The sequence below is a fragment of the Cheilinus undulatus genome, linkage group 4, assembly GCF_018320785.1.
Source record: "Cheilinus undulatus linkage group 4, ASM1832078v1, whole genome shotgun sequence".
Lineage (NCBI taxonomy): Eukaryota > Metazoa > Chordata > Actinopteri > Labriformes > Labridae > Cheilinus > Cheilinus undulatus.
The window spans coordinates 37,928,305-37,953,266 of record NC_054868.1 but is presented as its reverse complement, the minus strand read 5'-3'; the positions used below and the strand labels follow the sequence as shown (position 1 = coordinate 37,953,266).

At 37.3% G+C, this 24,962-nt stretch overlaps 1 protein-coding gene across 1 annotated transcript; it reads left to right on the top strand.

Moving 5' to 3' along the window:
- The first annotated feature begins 8,064 nt into the window (after positions 1-8,064).
- abcg2d (ATP-binding cassette, sub-family G (WHITE), member 2d) lies at positions 8,065-23,569 on the top strand. The gene is made up of 15 exons (XM_041785780.1): positions 8,065-8,276; positions 10,844-10,903; positions 10,981-11,095; positions 11,344-11,496; positions 11,593-11,750; positions 13,428-13,579; positions 13,754-13,855; positions 14,303-14,553; positions 18,564-18,646; positions 19,732-19,821; positions 19,921-20,042; positions 20,164-20,318; positions 22,816-22,905; positions 23,135-23,247; positions 23,422-23,569. The coding sequence occupies exons 1-15, from the start codon at positions 8,065-8,067 to the stop codon at positions 23,567-23,569; spliced, it is 2,004 nt and encodes a 667-aa protein (XP_041641714.1).
- The last annotated feature ends 1,393 nt before the right edge of the window (positions 23,570-24,962 follow it).

Sequence of the window (24,962 nt, the reverse complement as noted above, 5' to 3'; positions counted from 1 at the left end):
TTCAACCACTCTTACAGCTCATCCCACTTCTTCATCCACTCACTTATTTCCTGTCCCTTTCTTTCCCTCTCCTCTGTCTTCTGAACAAAGTCTACTCCCTCTTCATTTTTCTTCCAAAGTCCCTTCTTCTTCCTGATCTTTTCTTCTAAACCTTCCTGTTTCCTTAGAAGCTTGTCCCACCTCCCCTCGGTCTTGGTCACAGCTTTCATGATGTTGTCTCTGCTGTGTTCCATGTACCAGAGCTTCAGTGCCCTGTCTCCCTCTCTCCTGTCCTCCTCGCTCCTCCTTCCTACTCGTCTCCATACTTACCTGTCTCTCCATCTCCTCTCTCCTGCTCCTTCTAGCTGTCATCCTCCCTCCTTCTATTTCTCTCTCTGTCTCTCTCTCAGCTTCAGTCACTCTTTCTATCAAGAGTCCTCAGCTTCACTCTCTCCTCCGTTGGTGTTCTCCGTCCTGTAGTGCCGACTCTGTTCAGTAGTTGATTTCTCTCTCTTTATTGTTCTGAAAGATAATTTCCCAATGATGTATCAGTAAAACTGCAAAACTATTTAAACAAAAACATGTTTTCATAACATATTTGCAATCATTAGTTGAACATGGCTTACGGTTCAAGAAGGAACATTTCAGAGACAAGAGTTCAGAGGACATTTTCAATGAAGCTATATTGAATAAAGCATGAAGGATATCAAAGAAATTAATAATATAACAATATTACTTATCCTATCAAACAAAAAACGCAAAGACCCATATGATCACAACGTACACCTTCACTACAGTGAAACATTAAAACAAAATCAAAGTACAGTAAAGAGAAAAGAGAGCAGCATGTTAACTTCATGCTATAGGACAGGGGTGTCAAACGTCATCATAGCAGGGGCGGGATTTTAAATTTAGGTCTGACCTGAGAGCCTAACAGGGATCTAATTTAACCATAAACCATCAACCTCTTTTCCACAAGTATTTAATTATGGGGAAAATTATGATGAATGCTTTTGAGATTTAAGGAGTCACAATAAATCATAAGGCTAAAGATCTGCGATAAAATGCAAATGCATTAGTTCAAATGGTCAAAACAAGCAATAACAAGCCAAACCAATGTTTTCAATAGGTCAAAGAAGTCTAAATAGGAGATAAAATTCAAAATACTGAGTTTAAGAGGTCAAAATATAAGATTTAATTCAAATCCTGAGTTCAAAAGGTCAAAATATGAGATAAAGTCAAAATCATGAGGCTTAAAGGTCAAAATCTGAGAAAAAATCAAAATCATGAGATATAAATGTCAAAATATGAGATAAACGCCCATATTGTACGTTTAAAAGGTCAAAATATGAGATTAAAGTAAAAATAATGAGTTAAATAGGTCAAAATATGAAATAAAATTCGAAATCATGAGTTCAAAAGGTCCAAAACATGTCACCAAATTCAATACTGTGAGATTCAAAGGTCAACATATGTTCAAATTCAAAATCATGAGATGAAAAGCTCAACATATGAGATGAAAGTCAAACTCGTCAAACTCGAGTTAAAAAGGTCATAATATGAGATAAACGTCCATATTGTAGGTTTAAAGGTCAACAAATGAGGGGAAATGTCAAAAAATAAGATCAAATTCAAAATCTTGAGTTAAAAAGGTCAAAATATAAGATGAAGTCAAAATGATGAGTTTAAAAGGTGAAAATATTACATTTAATTCAAAATCATGAGTTCAAAAGGTCAAATATGAGATAAAGTCAAAATCATGAGGTATAAGGTCAAACTATGATATAAGCGTCCAAACTGTAAGTTTAAAAGGTTAAAATATGAGATAAAACATTGAAATCATAAGTAAAAAATATTCAAAATATGGGATAAAATCTAAATCATGTGTTCAAAAGATCGAAATATGAGATCAAATTCAAAATCACAAGATAAAAAGCTCAACATATGAGATAAGAGTCAAACTCTTGAGTTAAAAAGGTCAAAATATGCAAAGAAAGTCAAAGTCATGAGTTTAATATTTATTAAATTCTCACTTCTTTATCTGATAAAGTAAATTAACTTAAGGAAACAGGAATTAAAATCAAATTATGACTTGTTGATAAATATTCCAAGAAGTTACAAATATGAGACAATAAATAAGTTATTAATAAACGTTGTTTCAGAACCAATTATCATAATTAGAAGTATAATTTTCCTGTTTATATTTATTTATTCATGTCACTGTTTCAAACCTGTTTTGTTATTTAAATGTATGTTTTAATATTTTTCCTCCCTGTAGTCCCAAGTTAGATGACTAAGAAAAATGTGGCCAATTTCACTGTGTAAGTGTTCAGTCAAAGACAGCCCTGATGACTTCTTTTAAAAAATAGTAATAATTTTAAGCCACTTCAGACCACACTCTCCATTATAAGAGTTACATTAATCTGAAATTAATTCATGATGAGCACGCACAACGAAGTCAAAGGTATATTTCTTATGTAGTTTTAGGATTTGATTGATCCACTTTTCCTGCGCTTTTAATTTATGAATGTAGGAACAGTGCACACTGGTTCTAATTTAGTGGGTGCAGATGGCATTCAATTCAGCTCACTTCTTTGTATGTGTAGCTGACGCTGTCAGAGTTGAAGTTGCCATGACGACATGAAAGGTTGGAACACCTAATTTTAATTTTTATGATTGCCAGGTTGTTTTGTGTTTATTTGCAATCATAAATGTCTGGTTGTATAATGTTTGTCACATTATTAGTTATATTATTATTCAATTTATTAGTTTGTCTGTAATGTTCGTTCTGTAATGTTCTACAATTTTTTTTTTTTTTTTTTAAATAAAATAAACATTCATTTACAAACATTTGGCATTAGAAAAGGTTGACATCAACATCAACAACAAGGCACAGTTGAAAATGTAGTGACAGAAGAATACATGAAAATAAAACAAGAAAATAATTAGAATGAATAAAATAAATAGAAAGACCAAAACAAATAAATAATAATAAATTATAGAAAATTATACGCAATATACTGTATATATTGCAATTATACTGTTTATCCTTTCAAGAAGAAAATGAGAAAATGTTGTACATAATGTTTAGTTTGTTATTTGAAGTTTAATCTGGTATTGTGACACTGTAAGAGCATTTTAATTCCTAATTTTACTTTGAAAATACGGTGCTTTATTTTAAAGTCGCTCAGTAAGTATCATTGAGCTGCTCTCACGTGAAAGCCACTTGTGTCTGTCTGTGCTTGGAAGGAATGATAATATTTATTTTATTGTTCATGAGTTGTTAAATGTTATTTTAATGACGTATGTCGGACTTCATATGATTTATTGTTATTCATTTTCAGTTTCACAGTGCTCCATGATGTGATAATTCTTCTGTGAAGATTAGACTTTGTTGTGGACATCAGGGTGAATCGTGGACTCTTTAATGACCAGCAGGTACAGTATGTATCCTCTTATCCACACACTGACAAATATAATAGCTGTGACTTCAGGCCAGTCAGGCCAGGTCACAGTAGATTTGCTTGTAGCCCCATCTTGTGGACTTAAATGGATCTACAGGAAAGGTGTGGAGGATTGCAACAGCGTATTCTCAGCAAATGTATACTGTATACTGACATGAATTATGTTTGAATGCATATGTATTATTATCACCTTCATAATGAGGAAAAATCACGTGAAAGAGCACTTTGAACAGATTTTTGCACTTTTTCTTATGAATTGAGAACAAGATTTAAAATTTCCCTCCACATGTTAAGTACATAATCATGTAAGTTCATTAAGTGTCGGCTTAAAACTGAACTATTTGATTGCTTTTTATAGTTAGGGCTGGCTTAGTCTTAGACCAGCTCTTAGTTCAAGGTCCATTTTAGTGTCATTCATTCTCAACCTTTTCAGCCCATGTTCCCAAAAATAAAGGTGCCAGAGACCGGGGACCCCCACTGTACCTGAAGGCGGTTGAACACAGGCATGCACGTTCAAGAATAGTGATGTGCAAACAAGGCCGTCCATAAGGGAGGATCAATGGGAGAGCTTTCTGGGGCCATGCCAAACTCGGGGCCCATGGAGGTCAGGAAAATCATAGTCCATTATAAAGTTAGCTAGATATCCCGATCTATATTTGATATTTAACCTGAATAATAACCACTCTTAACATAGCAACGGGTATCTTTTTTTTAAGTCAGTTGTGACAGTATATATTCATCCTAAAAATGTAAGACCCTTTTCTTAAAAACAGAATTAAAACAGTAAAGAAATAAGTCTAAAAAGGTGGTGGGAAAGGTGGTTAAATGGGATTTTAGGAGAAATGGGTTAGAAGTGGCATAAATTTGATAACAGTGGAAAAAATAGCAAAAAAAAAAAAAATGGAAAAAATGTGTTGAAGTGGCAAAAACAGGCGAAAAAAAGTGTTAAAAATGGATTAATAAGTGACAAAAAAAGTTTTAAAGTGGCAAAAATTGGTGAAATGGGATTTCAAAGTGGTAAAACATGCTTTAAATGGGCAAAAATGGGTTAAACAGGGCAGATAAATTGGCAGAAATGGGTTAACTGGTCAAAATGGGCATATCAAACAGTGAAATGTAGTTGAAATTGGCAACAAAAGAAAAAAAGGGGGTTGACAGTGGCAAAAATGAGGCAACAATATATGAAAAGTTGCAAGAATTGGTTTACAAGTGGCAAAACCGGCAGTAAAAAGTGGTGTAAAGGGTTTTGACAAGAATGGGTTTAGTGTGGCAAAAATGTGTTAAAATTGGCAGAAATTGTTGGTTATAAGGGATGAAATGGGTTAATGTGGGGTAAAGTGGCAAAAAAATTCCAACTTGTGCAAAATTGATGAAAAGTGACAAACAATAGTCACAAAATTGGGTGAGAAAAAAATCATTTCAAAAGTATTCTCCATTTTCATCTGGCGATCCCCTCTTAGTGTTTCGTGACCCCCAGTGGGGTCCCGACCCCCAGGTTGAGAACCCCTGCTATAAAGGACAAGTGTTCAGTTGAAGTTACTATCGCCCATACAAATGAAATAGAGACATCTGTTTGTATAGTGTCTCTCAAAAGTTTGTGTTCAAAACTAACTGTAGGTTTTTTCACTACTTTTACACTGTAGCTACCTTGCAAAGAGTTTTACAAATGCAACATATAAAGCAGTGTATTATGCACAATAATGCCATGTGCAATATGCAATGGCTCATATGCACATTTGTACTAATTTATGTAAACTATCTTAAATTATCTTTCTCATGTAAATCAGCCCATATTCTTGAATATTTTATACTTCCAATCATGTATTCAGCATTCCTGCACTCTTTGCACATTTTGCATCCATGCTAGTATTACACATGGACTTGTATATACTAGAAAAATATACCTAACAAGAAGTTGTACATATTTAAATCCTAGTTTTTTGTTATACTTTTTCAGTTTTGATTAGTTTTTGTATTTAGTGTTTAACTCCTGTACCTTGAGAGCAAAGCTAACTAGAGTCTTTGTTGCATAAGCATACCTGACCAATAAACCTGGTTCTAATTAATACTGATGTGGCAGTGTTTTTGGTAGTGCATGATGATGATTGTGATTATTTTTCAGTAAGTTATTTGTTTGAATTATCTAAAATAAGCATCACTTTTTAATCAGCTGTATCACAAAACTGAATTTATCATTTATTATCATGAAGCCACATATCATTTGTTGTTCCAAAATAAGTGTTTGATGCTGTTCGAACTTTAGTATTTTCAATAAGGTGTGGTTTAAATAGAAGAGTCTTGATATAAAAGTCCCGATGGCACTTTATTTTAAAAGTCTGCTCTGCTTGGACATACAGTGGTAATACGAGAATATAAAACATCAATGTGGTGATGATTATTGTACAGCTGTTGCTAATTCTCATGGGTCTAGTGGCAGAATTTTACATTTGGCAGAACCTGTTTGAAAGTTATAAAAATCTACTTCTTCATCTCAGTCATGCCTTTCTAGGTGGAAAGTAAAGGGTTAAATCTGTTTGACCCTTGCTTTAAACCCAACTGAGTGTGAGGTTGGATGGTGAGGCACCTGTCCCTGCTGTCATGAGCTGATGTTAGCCAGCTTGCTCCGTCTCTGCTCTGTCAGTCTGCAGCAGCAGAGCTCCTGAAGGCTGCAGCAGGACGCCGAACCTACAGCTTTATCACAATCTCGCAGTCCGGTAAGTCCCTGCAACAAAACCTTCTATTACTTTGCATCAGCAAAATGGTGTTGCCTATTTTCATTGCTTTCACCAATTTATTTCTTTAATCTGATACCTCAACAAGAATAAAGAATGGAATTCTGGGCTTCCTGGAAACCTATTTATTTATTTATTTATTTATATATATTTAGACCATTTGCACTTTATATCAGCAACAACACTGATTATAATGGCGCTATGTAAGAATCAGTGATGTAGACAGAGTTCAAAAATACTGAAGCAACATGCACGATTCCTATGGACAGGCTTTGCTTCTGGTTTGGAATGGTTATAGAATTGATTAAAATTAGGCCTATGTCTGCAGAATTAGAGTTTCTAATGTTCATTGCTGCATAAAAGTTAATATGAATAGCATCTATCACACAAAAAGAAACCTATCTATACAGTGTATTATATATTGTAAATCTTTTTTTAATCATGAAAAATCATAGGTAATTTTCTCTAAACATTACACAAAAAACATGGTGGTATCAGACTATACACATCTTACTATAAATATGAAATTGCACATAATATACTTCTAATGAATGGGTTGTGTATTGTACTTTACTCTACAAAAATGCTTCATTTGACAAACTGTGCATTTTTTTAGCAAATGGTGTTGTCTGTTCTTGTACATGTCTGCTTTATGATGATTTTGCGGATCAGTCAAGTATACAGCTTAATATGATATTTCACCAGCAATTCCATAAGATTATATTTTCAGAATCATTTTTCTTTAACCCCTTAATGCCTATTGTATCATATTTGATACACACTTTTATGAGACCTCTATCTAATCAACATGATCCATGAATTACTTAAAAATATTTTGAATACAATCTGATAAATGATAAAAATGCCCAAAAGTGGATTATCAGTTGCCAATATGCCTAACGTATCAAATGTGATACAAAAAAAATCTATGCTAAATTTAATGGCAATTTTTCTTTTTTAGATTTCAGTAAGATGTTAAATAAACATGTCATTTCAAAAAAATTGATTTTTCTAGCTATTAATTGAGTTATATCAGTAAATAGATAAAAAGATGCAAAAAAGAGAAAAAATGGGTATACTGAGAAAAAAGGATTTATGAACTGCTAAATCACATGCAAACATCATTTTATTGCAGACTCTTTTTGCTCTCCGTTGCTATTTTTCATCCATTTAATTATTAAAAAACATACTTTCGTATAAACAAAATACCCATTTTAGTTGTCTGCAACAGTGGTTCCCAACCCATTTTTCCTTGAAACCCCCCCACTACTTGTATTTAAGAAAAGCTGCCCAACCCCACCCAAAAAAATCAAAATTGATTTTAATTGTTAAATCCATAAAAACCCTTGAAATGAGGTCTAAACATGTTTCTTCTTAACAGAATAGCTTTGAATAAACTATTTGAGTGTCTTATTATGATTTCAGATAATAACTGCATATCTAATTTTGACAATATCAGAGCAGGTAAAGCCTTGAGCATCCCCCTAAAGGGGTCCCGGACCTTAGTTATAACCAATTGTGGCTGTTTTTGTTGTTTTTTAATATTTTCTGGCTGTGATTCACGCCCCAACAAGCTGTGCCAGAGCAGTACCTTGAGTGTTTTTTCACCTCTCATGCTGTAGATGCAGTTTTTTTTCTAGAAATCATTCAAACACTAATTGATCACATTTATTAATCTAATTAATTCCCAAGACACATCCAGTATATTAAATTTGCTGTAACTGATAGTCATTTAGCTTTTCTGTTGTCCTATAACTCTGATGTGTTTTTATTGTGTTATTATTCCATATTTTCAGTGGATGGGCTCTTTGCTGTAGCCCTAGAAATACTGTAATACATTTCTTTATTCCTGTCTGTGTACTCTGACTGTTCTTTTGCTGCAGTGGAGGATGGAGAAAGCCAATCACGTCAACATTGCCATGATAGAAGATGCTGGCACCAACGGCATGGCGAGATCAAAGATCGTCTCAGCCGTGGACCAGAACAAGCGCCCATGTGGCTCCACTGTGAGCTTCCACAACATCCATTACAAAGTTATGCTGAAGAGCGGCTTCCTCTGCAAAAGAAAAATCACTACAAGGGAAATCCTGGTCGATCTCAAGTATGTTCAATAAAACTTATTTACTTTCTTTCACCTGTCTTTCTCTATTCATCTGTTTTCATGGATAGTGACCTACTGCACATTTGTCAGTTGTCTATTTCTACAAATTTACTGAGATTTGAGTCTAAAATTGATAACACTGTCAGTAGTTTCTTATTTAAGTTTGGTGGGGGGGTTTTTCACTTTATTCTCCAGATTTTTTGATTAATTACGAGCAATTTCTTAAAGTGAATCAATAACAAGTCACAAATCTGGTGACCCTTGAGTTTTTTTGACCCGCAGAAACACAAAGTGAAACTGATCTTTTTTGGCTCAAAAAGGAAAATGTATTGCAGTAATCCATTTGTAATTCCAGCATCTATGTTACTAAAGAGCAGTGGACCTTCATGCTTCATCAAAATGGCTCATTGTATCTTTATCCAAAGAAGTACAATAGTGAATAGGCTCTTATATTACTTTCTTTCTGATGGTATTAAACACACCTGACATTTCCCATGAAAGAATGAATCATTTCACACAAGTTTTGGAACCTTTTCCAGCCTAAGTGTTAATTATAGGATATTAAGCATGGTTTCTTGCATATAATCTCTCTGATGCACTAAAGCAAAGTCTGCCAGGGAAACGAATTAAACACCATCACGTGATGCGCTGCCAGGCTTTTATTCAGTCTATTAATTCCTTTTTATATCACTGGCTCGGGGGGCTTTTATGAAACTGCTCTCTCTGAAGTCAAAGGATTTGATTTTGAATTTTCTAACACCAAAGTATAGTTTTTCTTTTGTGTATGTGCAGCTTCCAAGAAGAGCTTTTGAAACTGCTCAATCTTTTCATGATATTAATTTCATTTGGGAAGAGGTAAAGAATGTAATCTGGGGTAGGTGGCTTTGGAGAAACCAGAAATAATTAGCTGGATTTTAAAATTATTCACTGAGAGTGCAGTCCTTCATTTAAAGTGCCTATAAATTGCATTCACCCCTTTGGATGTTTATCCTTTTATTGATTTTATTAATCAATCATGGTAAATATAACTTGGCCTTTATACTGAAATTACAAAAGAAATTTTTCACATTAGAGTTAGAACACATCTCTACAAAGCAATGTCAATATGTGATGTAAAATAAGTGACTGCATAAATACTGCCTCCTTCAAGTCAGTATTTAGTAGATGCATCTTTGGCTGCAATCACTGATCTTTGGCTGAGACATCACTGAGTCTGTGTGGATAGTTCTCAGTCAGGCTTGTACATCTGGACTCTGCAATTTTACTCTATTCTTTTTTTGCATGGGGATCAGGTGTGAACAGCCCCTTTCAAGTCCAGCCACAAATTATCTATTGGATTGAGGTCTGGGCTTTGACTCGGCCACTCCAGAACATTCACCTTGTTGTCTTTAACCCATTCCTGCGTAGCTTTTGCTGTATGCTTTGGGTCATTGTCTTGCTGGAAAATAAATCTCCCAAGCCATAGTTCTCTTTCAGACTGAATAAGATTGTGTTCCAGGATTTGCCCATATTTTGCTGCATTCATTTTACCCTCTACCTTTACTAGCCTTCCAGGGCCAGCTGCCGAGAAGCATCCCCACAGCATAATGCTGCCACCACTGTGCTTCACAGTGGGAATGGTGTGTTTGTGGTGATGTGCTATATGTGATGTCTGCCAAACCTAGGGTCTTGTATGATGGTCAAAAAACACCATTTTGTTCCCATTAGACCACAGAACTTTCTTCCACTTGACCACTGAAGTCTCCCACATACCTTTTGGCGAACTCTTGTTGAGATTCAATATGAGTTTTCTTAGACAGTGTCTTTCTCTTTGCCACTCTCCCATAAAGCTTTGACTGGTGAAGAACCCTGGCAACAGTTGTTGTATGCAGAGTCTCTCATCTCAGCTGCTGATGCTTGTACCTCCTTCAGAGTACTCATAGGTGTCTTGGTGGCATCTCTCTCCAGTCTCCTTGCATGGTCACTCAGTTTGTGAGAATGGCCTGATATAGGCAGAGTTACACATGTGCCATAGTCCTTCCATGTTTTTGATGATGGATTTAACTGACCTGAAGAATAAATCTACCATTGTCTTCCATGGATGTGGCATTATTTATACTTTAAAACTACCCTTATATTTGTAATGGACAGCTGATCTGGGGAACAGAAATTGCAAAGAAATCATTTAAAACCTTTGAAATCCTTCCAGTTGTGCATCTTCTTTCCTGACAAGCTTATACTCAGGATCGAAAATGAACGCCCCTCCAGGTGCCAGATGTGGGCAGATGATTTTAGTTGGTTGGGGTTTGGCCAAAGCATGCTTACCTTTATAAATAAACAAATGCAAAGCAAATGAATTTGTTGTCTTATTTGAAAATGATTTAATCCTTGACTTAAATCTGAGATCCAGTCTGAAGGAACATTCCACCTTGTATTACAATAATTTGTACTGAAATGAAAGTGTATGGGACAGAAAATGTTTTTTTTTTATTTTATCTGTGAAAAGTTGGTTTGGCCAGTAAGCCAAAAATGTATTTTCCAACCGTGTTCATACTGTTTATGGAGAGTTTTGTGTTATTATCTTGCAGTGGGATCATGCGACCAGGTCTAAACGCTATTCTTGGACCTACTGGAAGTGGAAAGTCTTCGTAAGTTTGTCACTGATATCTTTCAGCATTCATCTGCATTATTGTTGCATGAAGTATTGCTTTTTATGTGCTTGAAGATTTTTGGACATTCTGGCTGCAAGGAAGGACCCCTCTGGTCTCTCAGGAGAAGTCCTCATTGACAGAGCACCACAGCCTCCAAACTTCAAGTGCCTCTCTGGCTACGTGGTTCAGGTGCATTTTTTACTACTTGAATAAATTCAGGATGTATTGATCATTGATTTTTCAAACAACTACAGAGCAGTGGAAATAAACTATATTTTTAGATCTGGTTTTTTTTCAGTGTTAGGTTAAAATATTGATCAAGAATGCTTATAAGCTAGCTCAAAACTATAAGGTAAAATTTCAGCAATTAACAAAAGCAAACCACAGAGCAAACAGTCCCTGTATCTTTGACATCTGCGTCCTGTCTCCTCCCTCAGGATGATGTGGTCATGGGCACCCTGACTGTGAGAGAGAATCTGCGTTTCTCTGCAGCACTTCGGCTGCCGAGCTCGGTACCTCAGAGTGAGAAGGAGGCCAGAGTCAATCACCTCATCAAAGAGCTGGGTCTCACCAAGGTGGCTGATTGCAAGGTAAATAACACCCATGTAAATTTATATAGTTATCTGGTCTGATTTAAGTGTCACGTGAGGCAGGGTCGACTTATTATAAGGGTGCTTTCTCCTCAGGTGGGCACACAGATGACTCGGGGAATCTCTGGAGGGGAGAGGAAGAGGACAAACATCGGTATGGAGCTGATTATTGATCCTTCAGTTCTCTTTCTGGATGAACCGACTACAGGACTGGACGCTAGCACTGCTAACTCTGTGCTGCTGTTACTAAAGAGGTATTGAAGACAGAAATGCTCCCACTTTATCATGTTGAATTTGATAATACATAAAGGTCAAAGGTCATTATTATTGGGCTTTATGTTCATCCCTTTCTTTTGAATGTGACATCCTAAGAACCCTTTGAGGGATTTTCCTCAAGCTTGCATAGATGATCACTCTGACTTATTAGGAGGTCTCTATGAGTTTAAACATCAAGGACATTAGGCCTAATGCTAAATCCTTGCTTATTACCTCCGCCAAGGAGGTTATGTGATCGAGTGGGTTTGTTAGTTAGTTTGTTAGTTTGTTAGTTAGTTTGTTAGTTTGTTAGTTAGTTTGTTAGTTTGTTAGTTAGTTAGTTTGTTAGTTTGTTTGTTAGTTTGTGAGTTGGTTTGTTTGTTAGTTAGTTTGTTTGTTAGTTTGTTAGCAACATAACTCAAAAAGTTGTGGATGGATTTTGATTAAATTTTCAGGAAATGTCAGAAATGGCATAAGAAGGAACTGATTAGATTTTGGGACTGATCGGGATCACCGTCTGGATTCAGAATTTTTTTTTAAGGATTCTGTACTATTGGGAGATAGGGCTAATGGTGGAGGTCTGCGCTGTTACCACTTTACACCAGGAGATGGTGGACATGAGTATCTTCAACCCCAGCAGAATTTTGGGTGTGTTTCTATTCAAAGTTTTGGGGTGTTTGAAAAACGCATGCCTGGTCGGAGCCTAACAGAGAGAAAGACAGCGAACTGTAGCGAGAATACTCACAATGCTGGGAGGAACAGAGGAATATTCATCCTCTGCCATGACTTTCAGTCTTCCAGGGAGACCATGAGTGAGACTCTCAGTGCATCTGTTGGAACCAGCAGGCAATGCTTCCACTATGACAGTCCACCCGTAGCGAAGCCAATGCTTTGCCTTACCGCGTGTCCACCCCACCGGGAAGGGAGTAATCAGCGAATGCCGTGGGAGGGGGTACATGGGGATGGATCCAGGAACTTTTTAAAGGATTCTTCACTATTGGGAGATAGGGCTAATGGCGGAGGTCTGCACTGTCCGAGTGCTTTTCTAGTTTGCTATGTATCCCACTACCACAGAAACCACCCAGCCATTCTTCTTGGCCCAACACTGTGCTCTTCCTGTCCTGCAGTTATATACCTCATTGAGGCAGACAACTGCCCCGCAGTAGTTCTAGTTTAAGTGCTCATTTATAAAAATTAAGTCCAAAGAATCTCCCTTTTGGTGGTGAAAAGACAGTTGATAGTGGCAAAAACTGGTTAACAGAGGCATCAATAAGCAGAAAGTTTGAAAAATTGGTTCAAAGTGGCAAAACAAGCAGAAAGGGCAGTTCTACAGTGGTTGGCAAGAATAGGTAGAAAAAGTGGTGAAAAGTGATAAATAGTGGCAAATATGGGTTAACAGAGGCAACAACAGATGTAACGTGGGAAAAATGGGTCAAAAGAGGCAAAAATGGGTTAACAGAATAAAAAAGGCAGAAAGTGGCCAAATGGATTTGAAGTGGTAAAAATGGGTACTGAAATACAGTTAAATTGGGAAGGATGGGTACAAAAAGTGGTGAAAATGGGTTATTTCTTTGTCTAAATCTTTTAAATGATAAAAGTCTTGATCTACAAACTATTTTATTGTAATTTGACCCCCGCTTCTCTTGAATAATCTATCATGATATTTTACTTTTCAGAATGGCTAATAATGGCAGAACCATAATAATGTCCATCCATCAACCCAGATACTCCATCTACAGGCTGTTTGACACTCTGACTCTGCTGGTTAGTGGTAAAATGGTTTACCATGGTCCAGCACCAAATGCTTTGGACTATTTCTCCAACATCGGTGATTACTAGTCTTATGTTATTTCTCAGGATTTTAAGGTTATTTAAATGTAATATGTGTACATTGTTGTGCAGTTGTACAATGTAGCTTTTATGGCTAAAACATTCAAATGCTTCTCATCAACATTGACCATGTGTTGCCATTAAACCTGGATTATGATGATCTCTGTTTAAGGTTTTCCCTGTGAGCCCCACAACAACCCAGCAGACTTCTTCTTGGATGTTATTAATGGAGACTCAACGGCTACAACTATGACCAAAATGCACGGATCAGAAGGTAACAACATTTATAAATGACATAAAGACTACAGTCAGGATCATTTTCTTTTGTCACATATAATCATAAAATATACTTCTAACTTAAAATGTTTCTTGTAAATTCCTAAAATTTATACTTAACAAAAAGAAAAATCAAAGGGATTACTAATCTTTTAATGTTTAATTCTTTGGTAAGTAATACATTTTTTGGAGAACTCGTGATAAAAGACAAAATAAGTAAATACAGTAGGGGTTCAGTAAGGAGATAATTCCAATAAGGGCTTTTCTGGTCAACTTGAATCTCAATTTTGAGTTAAATGGCAAAATCACTCTTCTCTCTTTATACATTCGAAAGCACACTCATTGTTGTATTTGTTGAAATGCTTTTTAGGATGATGAGTGTCTATTTTTTTAGAATACCTCTACTTCACACACCTGTAATTTTTCTTCCTGTGTTCATTCATAGATTTGGACTTTGAAGAGCTCAGCAGCTCTCGGCAGAGTATCGAGGAGCGTTTGGTGGAAGAGTTCAGGAACAGCAGCTACTCAAGTGACACAAAAGCCGAGCTGGAGGGCATTGTCCGGGACAAGGAGTGTACATTATGTCCTAAATCCCGGACCATCACCTACAACAGCTCATTTATCCACCAGCTACACTGGGTGCTCAAGAGAACTTTCCAGAACCTCATGCTGAGCCCACAAATATCTGTGGCCCAGGTAATACACCTGAAATAATCACCTTAAATACAAAACTCAGCATGAAATGTCTCCCTCAGCTATCTGGTGATTCTGTCATAATGATTGTCAGGGAATATGATGATGAAGGACCTCTTCAGCTGACCAGTATTAAATGCACAGTATTTATACTGTGTATATTGACAGGGTACTCTAAATTAAAACAATAACTGAAGATGATGAGGAGACACATAAGGCCCAGCTCAGCCCACCTCCATCCACCCCCAATGCCGACTTCTTGTTTTGAGTTTAGTTCTCTGTTCAATAAAAACGACCCGGCCTTCCTTGTTGATGCTGTGAGCAATCCTAAAAAAAAAACAATAAAAACAAAAATAATGTTTTACTGTTTTTTAAATACTCCTTATTGAATGTAGTTTTCATTTAACAGTAAGTAAGCAACAGAGCTGGGCCAAGCTGAGCATTATATTTGGTCTTTACTCAACCTGGAAATGTCTAATGGGGCAGCATCATTATGGGGGTTGGGGGTTCTCCATTATGGGAGCACTTGGATGATCAGATGCAAACCTAATGGCAGAGAATAACTGTAGTCCATCACAAGTAAGCAGCACAAAACATGAACGAAAAACATCTACCGAGTGGCAGCATTCAGTTGCAGCTCACGCTTCTTAATGTAGCAGTCCTTGACGTGAATTCCAGTTTTTCATGGCAGCAACCAGCATATTATGTCTTTCACATTGGCTCTGCCATGGTGGCCATTATAACTATGAAAATTATGGATTTCTCTGGCTTTGAAAAGTGTTGGAAATATTTCAGATAATGTAAGTACTCCACAAAAAATACATACAGCATAGGAGTAGTAATTTCATAATCAAAGTAGACATTTCAGTGCATACATTTTGCATAAATTTGGTATAATGTGCCAAATTTATGCACTGAAATGCACAAAATAAAGTGCATAAATTTGGCATATTATATGTTTTAACGTTTTCTTCTCTGACATAGAAGAAATCTTGTTTATGACTTAGATTTGTTAAAGCAACCATCATGAGTCAATGTCTATATACAGTGCATTCAGAAAGTATTTTTTCCCTTCATTCCTAAGCTTTTTAAACATAACTTTGGGCTCCTTATACCCCATGCAGTCTCTCCAAAGAGTGAAAATGGCAAAATGGGGAAAAAAATATTATAATAATAATAAGATAATATTAAATATTAATCTACACTCAGTACCCCATAATGACAAAGTGAAAACAGAATTTTAGACATTTTTGCAAAATGTGTATCAGAGCAAAAAACAAGCCAAGAGGGCAGAGGATCCTGTGTCTCCACTTAAAGACAGGATTGTTGCAAGGCACAGATCTGGAAAAGACTACAAAACAATTCTGTCTCATTAAAGCTTCTCAAGAGCACAGTGGCCTCCATAATTTTCAAATGAAAGAATTTTGGCACAGCCAGGACCCTTTAAAGCTGGTTTCCTGGCAAAACTGAGCAATCAGGGGAGAGAGAAGTTAGTAAGAGAGGTGGCAGCATAAAAGTTAATCTGCAAGTGTTAAAACAATGTTATCTCAGGTACATTTTCATAATTCATGCCTGTTGGCAGTAAGCCAAAAGGCCAAAACTATTACTAAAACTATTTTTTAAAGATATTTACTGATCTAAGATTAAAGCTCCCCTTTTCCCCCTTTATTCAAACCAAGCACAAAGTCTTAGTTTCATAATTTCAGTGCAACCAAATCCAAGTCTTTATCTTTGAGAACAAATATGGGACATCTTGGTTTCCTAAGCTTTTTAAATGTAACGTAGGGCCTCTCATAGCTTGTTCAGTCTGTCCAAATGATGAAAATAGCAAACATCGCTCAGTCTCGGTGCTGTTATTGTGATGAACAGGATGTTAAGACAGCTCTTTGGAGAGGTCAAGACTTAATGCTCTCATTAGTCACCCCATGGCGGCAAAATGCCATCAGAAGTCTCCTCACTTTAAGAATTATTAACAGCTAATTGGCCCCAAATAAATCAGAATAATCCTACCAGAGGGGCTCAGGGAGGCGTGGGCGCAGTAATCGGCTTTGGTGACTGTTGTGACCCCACTCTTGACTCTTTGGGCCAAGATCTGAACTGATATCATATCTGGCCAAAGCCCCCTGGCCCTGGTCCGGGACTCATCACATGATGGCGTCATGACCTATCACTCCACTGCCCCGCTTTCACATGAAGGGCTGTGGGGAATGAGGTGAAAAAGGCTCAACCGTATTAACTTATCCCTTCACCCTGGGAACCGCTTAGTCCTGTCATAATCTGTAAATTGTTAGGATTAAAACTTGCGTCCCTTTCACTTTTCTCACTCTTTTCTTGCCATCTTCCCCCACCAGCCGCTCTGCTTGTTTCTTCTGAGGGGCCGCTATGGAGGAGGAGCGAGGCGTCCACTTGACCCTTGATCCCTAGAAAGATTTGCTTTTTCCCCCTTCAGAGAGGACCCCACTGCCATTTTGTTTCCAAGTTGCCGAAGAATTTATTACAGTCAACATTAGAAGAACTGTTGTCCAGAGCTATAGCCCCAGTCTCTCATCTGCAGCTTCCCTGAAGATGGAAAGACTTAACAATCCAACAAATACTTTTTACACTTTATCCAGTCATTGGTACCAAATATCAGTATTCCAGTGAAAAAAAATATGACCCTACAAATAAATTTCCCTAATTATCTGACTGACTGCTTCACTACTTCATGACCCGTCATCATTATAGAGACATGAATGACAGTTATTTTTAACTGGTCAAAGAAGTTGTTGACAATATGATAAAAGAAGAAAAAACAGCAAAATGCTGGTGAAAAGAAGTGAAAGGATAAAGGTGAAAGAGATGACATTAACATCAAATTACAGAGAAAAAATAGATTAATCTTGCATTTAACTTTTTGAGAAACAATTTGTATGTACTACATGAACCAGTGTAGCTAAGTAAGCTCATATAACTGCTACAGAGCTATGTTATCTATAGCTAAGTTAGCTTTAGCAATGTGTGCTTTATTACAAATAGCTAAAGCTAACTTAGCTATGTAGATCATATACGTAGCTTACATAGCTGCTGTGTGAGCTTAGCTTTACTACATTAGCTACGTTATCTGAAGTTTTCTATAGCAACGTGAGCTTTCACTAAAGTAGCTAATGATAACTTAGCTATGTAGATAACAGATACATTATTTATGTAGCAGGTTTGTGGGCTTAGTTTCAGCTATGTTACCTAAGGAGGTACCTTATCTGTAGCTAAGTTAGCTTAGGCAACGTGAGCTTTAGCAAACGTAGCTTACGCTAACTAAGCTATGCAGATAATATAGAGACATAGCTTGCATAGCTGCTTTGTGAGCTGAGCTTTGGCACCACTTTTTAGATATTTTATGTAGCTAATGGAGCTATGTGAGCCATATGAGCTACACTTGCTGCTTTTTTTTCTGTAAGTGCTTTATCAAACATTTTTTATTCATGTTTTGCAGGTCAAATTATTAACTTTTAATTTTTGGTATCCTAACTATTACTCTTAACTCTAACCCTAGCCCTAAACAGAAGTGTAATCCAATTTTATTTTAGAAGTTGTAGCATGTATTTCCATTCTGAGATGTACTGTATGATGAACGGTTTGTGATGGTGGCTATTAGTCATACATGGTATACAGGCAGACTGTTATTGAAAGATTGCAGCATGAAAAATGTCCACAACCGTTCCATGGTCATAAACTCCCAACTTCCGATCAAATACAACTCTGTGGCTAAAAACCTTTCACACACACCTGGCCCTAGACAGGGACTCCATAGAATTTGTAACAGAGCTGTAGTCATACAGTGACACCTGCCAGCAGTACAATAAAAACTACTCTTAGAAGATTTTGGCTCTCACAGAATTACTGTATGGGGATATCATTGTTATTTTGGGCCACACATTATATCATTTTTTGAGAAAATTTGTGATTTTTACCCCTATTTTTCAAAGCTACAAATTACAATGAAACTGTTTCATAAGATATGATGTTTTCCTCTGCAGGTGGGAGTCCACATTTTCCTCGGCCTCATTGTAGGAGCCATTTTCTACGGGGTCAAAGAGGACCAGAGTGGTATCCAGAACAGGTGAGAGATCAGTAGAAATACAGACAAAGTAGTTCTCTGTATAGCAAGCACCATCATAGAACAATTCCAATATGCTTTGCATTCAGAAGAATTCAGAACCCCTTCATTTTTTTTTCTTGTGTCGCAGCCTGATGCTTCAGTTGAAAAAATCATTTTTCTCTCATTGATCTACACTCAGTACCCCATAACGACAAAGTAAAAACAGAATTATAGAATAAAAACACTTGAATTTTTCAAGAAAAACCTCCACATGAAAGCCAGTTGGGCCAGTTGGACTTTCAGGTTGGCCTATATCCAGTAATGCATTTGTAGTGTTACCAACTGGATGAGGTGGCAGAGGGTTTGCAGGGTTATAGCCACAAATTTCCTTGTTTATGCAGATATCCCTTTTCTCATTAAGGTATATTGAGGGAGGGATATCTGCATCACACAGAGTTTCTTATACATAATCTTAGATTATTTCTTGCTCTCATAATCTGGCACACACACATATATACTGTTTTTAATCAGCCATGTTAAGTGGCTATGCAATTTACTCATATTGATTATTACAACATATTTACTCATGATTAATCAAGGGTCTTTGATCAGTCACTGGTTCGACAAAAAAGTGTGAAAAGTAGAGCTAGTCCAGCATGGTTAATCCTCTTACCATATTCTATTGGGCACAACCTGGTACACACAAACCCAGCGCTGAAATCTCAATGGTCTCCCTCTGTTCTTTCTGTGCATGGTTGAGTGAAATATAAGGACCTAATGTCATTATATTCATGGTCAATGAATAGGCAGTATGGCAGAAACCAATGTACAGAGCTTATATGTCTCAAGTTCTTTACCCCTCCCTCCTTTTGATTGGTGCAAAGGCAGACACTTTTAAGTCCCTGTATAGACCACAAGATATTAAGTACCATAATCTGTGCAGTGTTGACAGCTCAGTCAGCTCTTTGTCAGCGCCAGACTGTCAGCAGTCACAGATACAAGTGTTTCTCACATCAGTTCAGTTAAGGAGATTTTTGCTCACTCCCTTTATAAAGCATGTATCCTGTCCAAGAGATTCACTGATCCAGTTTGGTTTCCTCTCACAGAATGGGCGCCCTCTTCTTCATCACCACTAATCAGTGTTTCAGCACTGTTTCTGCAGCTGAGCTCTTCATCATTGAGAGGAATCTGTTTGTGTATGTAATCTCTCAGGAAGACATCTATGACAACTTTGAGGATCATTCAACACAAATTAAGACAAGACAGTTGATTCTGATTTGTTTTTCTTATGTCAGGCACGAGTACATCAGCGGCTACTACAGAGTGTCAGTGTACTTCCTGTCTAAGATCCTGTCTGACATCACACTGCGTACCATCACCTCTGTCATCTTCAGCTGCATTGTTTATTTTTTGATTGGTAAGATTCAAAAACTGTGAGCTACTTTATCAGGACATTAGCTGAATTATTGTTTTAAGTGTAGTGAGATCAGTCTCTGTTGAAAGCTGATGTGCATTTTACTCTGTGTGTATCTTCTTAGGACTTAAATTGTCAGCAGCAGCTTTCCTCGTCTTCACGCTGACAGTGACTCTGGTGGCGTACACAGCCACAGCCATGACCATGGCCATCTCAGCTGATCAGAGCGTTGTGGCTCTCGCCAACATCTTCATGACCATCACCTTTGTCTTCATGATGGTAAGAGACTAAATTAGATTAATTCTTCATCTCATGTCCAAAAAGTAACACATAGATATTTTTCTTAAAAAAAAAACACCATGTAGAATACTAAGAGCATCTGTTTTGCATAGTTGGTAGAGCAGGCATCCAATGCACAAAGGCTGCAGTACAATTCACACTGGTCACAGGGTCAGCTCCCAATTATGATGCTGTATGTTGCATATCATGGCCCACATTTCCTTTAGCTGCCCTTTCAAATAAAGACTGAAAAGCCCTAAAATAATCTTACACTAGAAAGCACTCAGAGAGTGCAGACCTCCACCATTGGCCCTCTCTCCCAATAGTGAAGAATCCTTTAAAAAGTTCCTAGATCCATCCACATGTGCCCCCCACCACGGCGTTCGCTGATTACTCCCTTCCCAGTGTGGTGGACACGCGGTGAGGCAAAGCATTGGCTTTGCTATGGGTGGACTGTCATGGTGGAAACGTTGCCTGCCAGTGCCAACAGATGCACTGACAGTCTCACCCATGGTCTAACTGGACAGCTGGAAGTCATGGCAGAGGGTGAATATTCCTCTATTCTTTCCAGCATTGTGAGTATTCTCACAATTCGCTGTCTTTCTCTCTGTTACACTCTGACTCGACCGGGCGTGCGTCTTTCAAACTCTATAAACTCCAAAACTTTGGATAGAAACACACCCAAAAATGCTGCTGGGATTGAAGTTACTCATGTCTGCCATCTCCTGGTGTAAAGTGGTAACAGCGCAGACCTCCACCATTAGCCCTATCTCCTAATAGTACAGAATCATTTTAAAAAATTCCTGGATCCAGATGGTGATCCTGATCAGTCCCAAAATCTAATCAGTTCTTCCTTATGCCATTTCTGACATTTCCTGAAAATTTCATCAAAATGTGTCCACAACTTTTTGAGTTATGTTGCTAACAAACAAACAAACCCACCCGATTACATAACCTCCTTGGCGGAGGTAATGAACAACAGAAAAGAAACATGTAAGCATGGGTGCTGATTTTGTACCTTTTTATGCATCTGTTCTGGAGATAGCTAAAGCCAGAGGCATTATGTTTTAAGTTTTCATCAGTTTATCCTGCTCATTCTTATGAATATCTCAATACTACTTTGAGGGATTTTCCATAGCTTTCACGTATGTCCACTCTGATTTATAGATGAACCTATAAGATTTTGGAGGTGAAAGGTCGAGCTCATTGGGCCTCATGTTCATCTCTTGTTTGTTTGGGTAAAATTGGAGCAGGGTCAAACAATCCAACTTTTTAAGGTGTTTTCTCAAGTAAACTGAAGGGTCAGCACTCAAAAATGTCCTTTAAAGTTTTTTAATTCTTCCTAAGGTGGTAACAAGACACAACAAACATGTTTTAACAAGCAATCTTCTGTAGCGTTGAAGAAGACTGCAAGTTGAAACCTGTTTTTGACATTTTTGACTGCTGACCCTTCATCCCTTGCTTGTGAACATGATATCCTAAGAAAATTTTGAGGTAATTTCCTGATTTTTGCACTACTCAATACAAAAATACATGCCTCTATTTCCTCCCTTCTGGATTGCTGTCATTCTCTATATCCTTCTCTGTCAAAAAAGCCTACATAAATGACAGCTGGTACAGACAGAGATCATATCACTCCCATTTTGGCCTCACTTCATTGGCTCTCAGCTTATTTTTAGAAGCAATTTTAATGATAATTTTTAAACCATTTTCTGGTTTTGCATTGAAATCTCTATGAAAAACACATTTTTATATGTGCACTTTCACTGGGTCAGCGTTTTAACCTAGCTCCAATGATCGATCACTGGGTTGAAGCTCTTGGTCATCCCTTGCACATAAGATTTCTGCAGTTCACACTACCACAGAAGCCACCCAGCCCTTTTCTCTTTACCCACTACTGTACAGTACTTTCACCGTTTGGCAATTGTATACCTCATGAAGGCATATAACCATCAGGTGGTAACTGTAGTTCCTGGTTGGTTTGGTTAAAGTTTGCACTGATTCCACACAATTTAGTACCTGAACAAATAGAAAGAAATGAAGGGAATTTTCTTCACGAATTAGCAGACACTGGAAAAAGAAATGTTTTTTTCAATTGTTGAAAAATGTCTGAGATTTTCCACATAAGGAATTAAAAAGCAAGACAGGAAAACACAAACAAGTTATAAAATAATGAACAAAGAAACTTGACAGACATGGGACATACTGAAAGAAAGAAGGTCTAAACACTTTTTGGTCAAGTATAGGTATAAAATGCCCCTTTACTTACAAAGAATAGGGACTTTGTGTGTTGAACTTAACTGTGACAAAATTGTTGACAAATTAAAATGACCAGGAAGCCTCTAATGGAGGAAAATCAAAGCTGGACCTGATAACACTGATCAAAGCTGTGTTTCATGTAAATGTGTCAGGGCACAGACAGTCAAGTTTAACATGTGGTTTTTTCATTTTGAAGAATAATATTTATTTTATTATGATTATTATTATTTTTTTTTAGATTTTCTCAGGTCTTTTGGTAAACCTACCGAGCATCATGGACTGGCTGTCATGGCTGAAGTACCTCAGCATCCCTCGATACGGCCTCGCAGTAAGTCATGTTTAAAGGAAGATTATAAAACTTACTTCAGTGAAAGTAATGGCTGGAACTGCATAGAGTAATAGCTTTCATTGTATCATCTCATGCTCGGTTTTGTGTCTCAGAGGACAGTGAACTATTGATTACCAGCAATCATCACACAGTGTTACACTCAAATCTATAGAGCACTGTAGTAGCTTTGTTCTGCGCTGCATTTGTTGACACTGCTGTCTGTTTTCAGGCCTTGAAGATCAACGAGTTTGTTGGTTTGAAGTTTTGTGAGGAGTCTGTGATCAGAAACACAACCATCATGACTTCAGAGACAAACTGCAGCATGAGCACAGCTGGACTGACGTGAGTAGACCGACATACATTTCTTATGAGCTCTAGTTGTGGTTATAGTTTACTCAACCCTCAGATCTGCTTATTTAAAATGCACCACTTCTTTAAAAAAATTATTAACTATTAAAGAAGTGAGCTTTAATATTGTATTTTATGAGTAACCAGTTGGGACTTGTGTTATTTCAGATGTACTGGAGAGCAGTACCTGGACTACCTGGGAATAGAGTACACCACCTGGGGATTGTGGGAAAATCACGTGGCTTTGATCATTATGGCGTTCATATTTCTCATCATTGCCTATCTGAAGCTCCGCTACATCAAGAAGTTCACTTAAATACCCCAGGCCAGCAGTACTCCTATATGATTGATCAGTTTACTTCAGTCAGACCGTTAAGGAGGCAATCTTGAATGTGGGTTAAATACAGAGCTAAAGCAAAGAGGCAGTTAGTTTATCTCAGCATGATGGCTGCAAACAGAAAGGAGTTAGCTTGGCTTTGTCCAAAGTTCAGCTATGCATTGCACCAGCTATGCTTTTGTTCAAATAAAGCCTAGCTCGAACATAAGTTTACTCTCTACATTGTTTTGCCACTGAAAGTCCAAGCAAATATGCCCTCCCTAGATGTCCTTCAATAATAGATATACCAATATTATCAATGCTTTTAACATGAATGCATGCACATTGGATAAGCAGCATTCGTCCTAGCCTCCTGGTCAACCTTTGCCTCCTGGTCCTAGCTCTAATCAGCTTTGGAGCATATGGTTGTAGGTCCTAGCATGGCCACACACAGACATCACTGTCCTACCAGTGAAATTCTATCCCCCCTCCTTTGAAACACACTGAAACAAGCAACAGTAAATTAAATCTGTATTTTCATTTCTTCCAAGTAATGGAGAGATGTTTAGGTTTGAAATAAAAGTTGATCTTTGCATACATTCAGGATGATATATGTATCTGCTAACCTCCAAGGGTCCTTCTATGCAGCTGGGCCCCAAAAAGCTTTCCCTCTTTTTTCCTCTCTTATAGGCAGAATTGCGCTTTACTTTGGTTCCATCTTCCATTCCTCAATGAGAAATTCTGACCCAATTTTTTATAGATTTTGACCAGTTGGATTTATCTGATTTAAATAAAGAGTTTCATGAATATTGTGGCATAATTTTTGCTTCCAGGAACACATTTGCAACCTACAGAAAATGGCTCTGCAACACGCTTTTGGATCTCGACCCACCAGTTGAGAACTTAGGTGTTGTACCAGCTGAGATCGTTCCGATGTAGGCTTAAGTTAGAACTCAACTCTTACACATGCCTGCTTGTAGGTTTGAAGAATGTATGACTTATCATTTAAAAATGAATCATTACTTTCTTGTGACTCACACTTTTGTGTTAAGTATTGTTAAATACCTCATGTTATTTAGAATTTCACCACTCCATATCACTGGTGTTTTTCACACTGGCTGTAGGTTTTGGGTGTAGGCTTCATTATGATCATATCATGATGCTTTCACATATTTGACATACATTTTTCGCCCTATTTGTCAAGTTAGCAGTCATTTTCATCTGCTGGTCTTGTCAGGGCCCATTCCTCATAGGAAGCAGCATTTTCACAAATGCTGCATAAAGAATGTTTTTGACTAACTGATTAAATGAAGAGAAAACATCATTTCTGAGACAATATTTTGGTTCTTCTAGTTTAGATTAACCTTACATCTCTGTGGTGCAACTTAAGTTA

Coding starts and splice junctions, on each gene's coding strand:
- abcg2d (XM_041785780.1), top strand. CDS start 8,065: ATGGAGAAAGCCAATCACGTCAACATTGCCATGATAGAAGATGCTGGC. Junction 10,904..10,980: donor ACTGGAAGTGGAAAGTCTTC/GTAAGTTTGTCA, acceptor ATGTGCTTGAAG/ATTTTTGGACATTCTGGCTG. Junction 13,856..14,302: donor CAAAATGCACGGATCAGAAG/GTAACAACATTT, acceptor GTTCATTCATAG/ATTTGGACTTTGAAGAGCTC.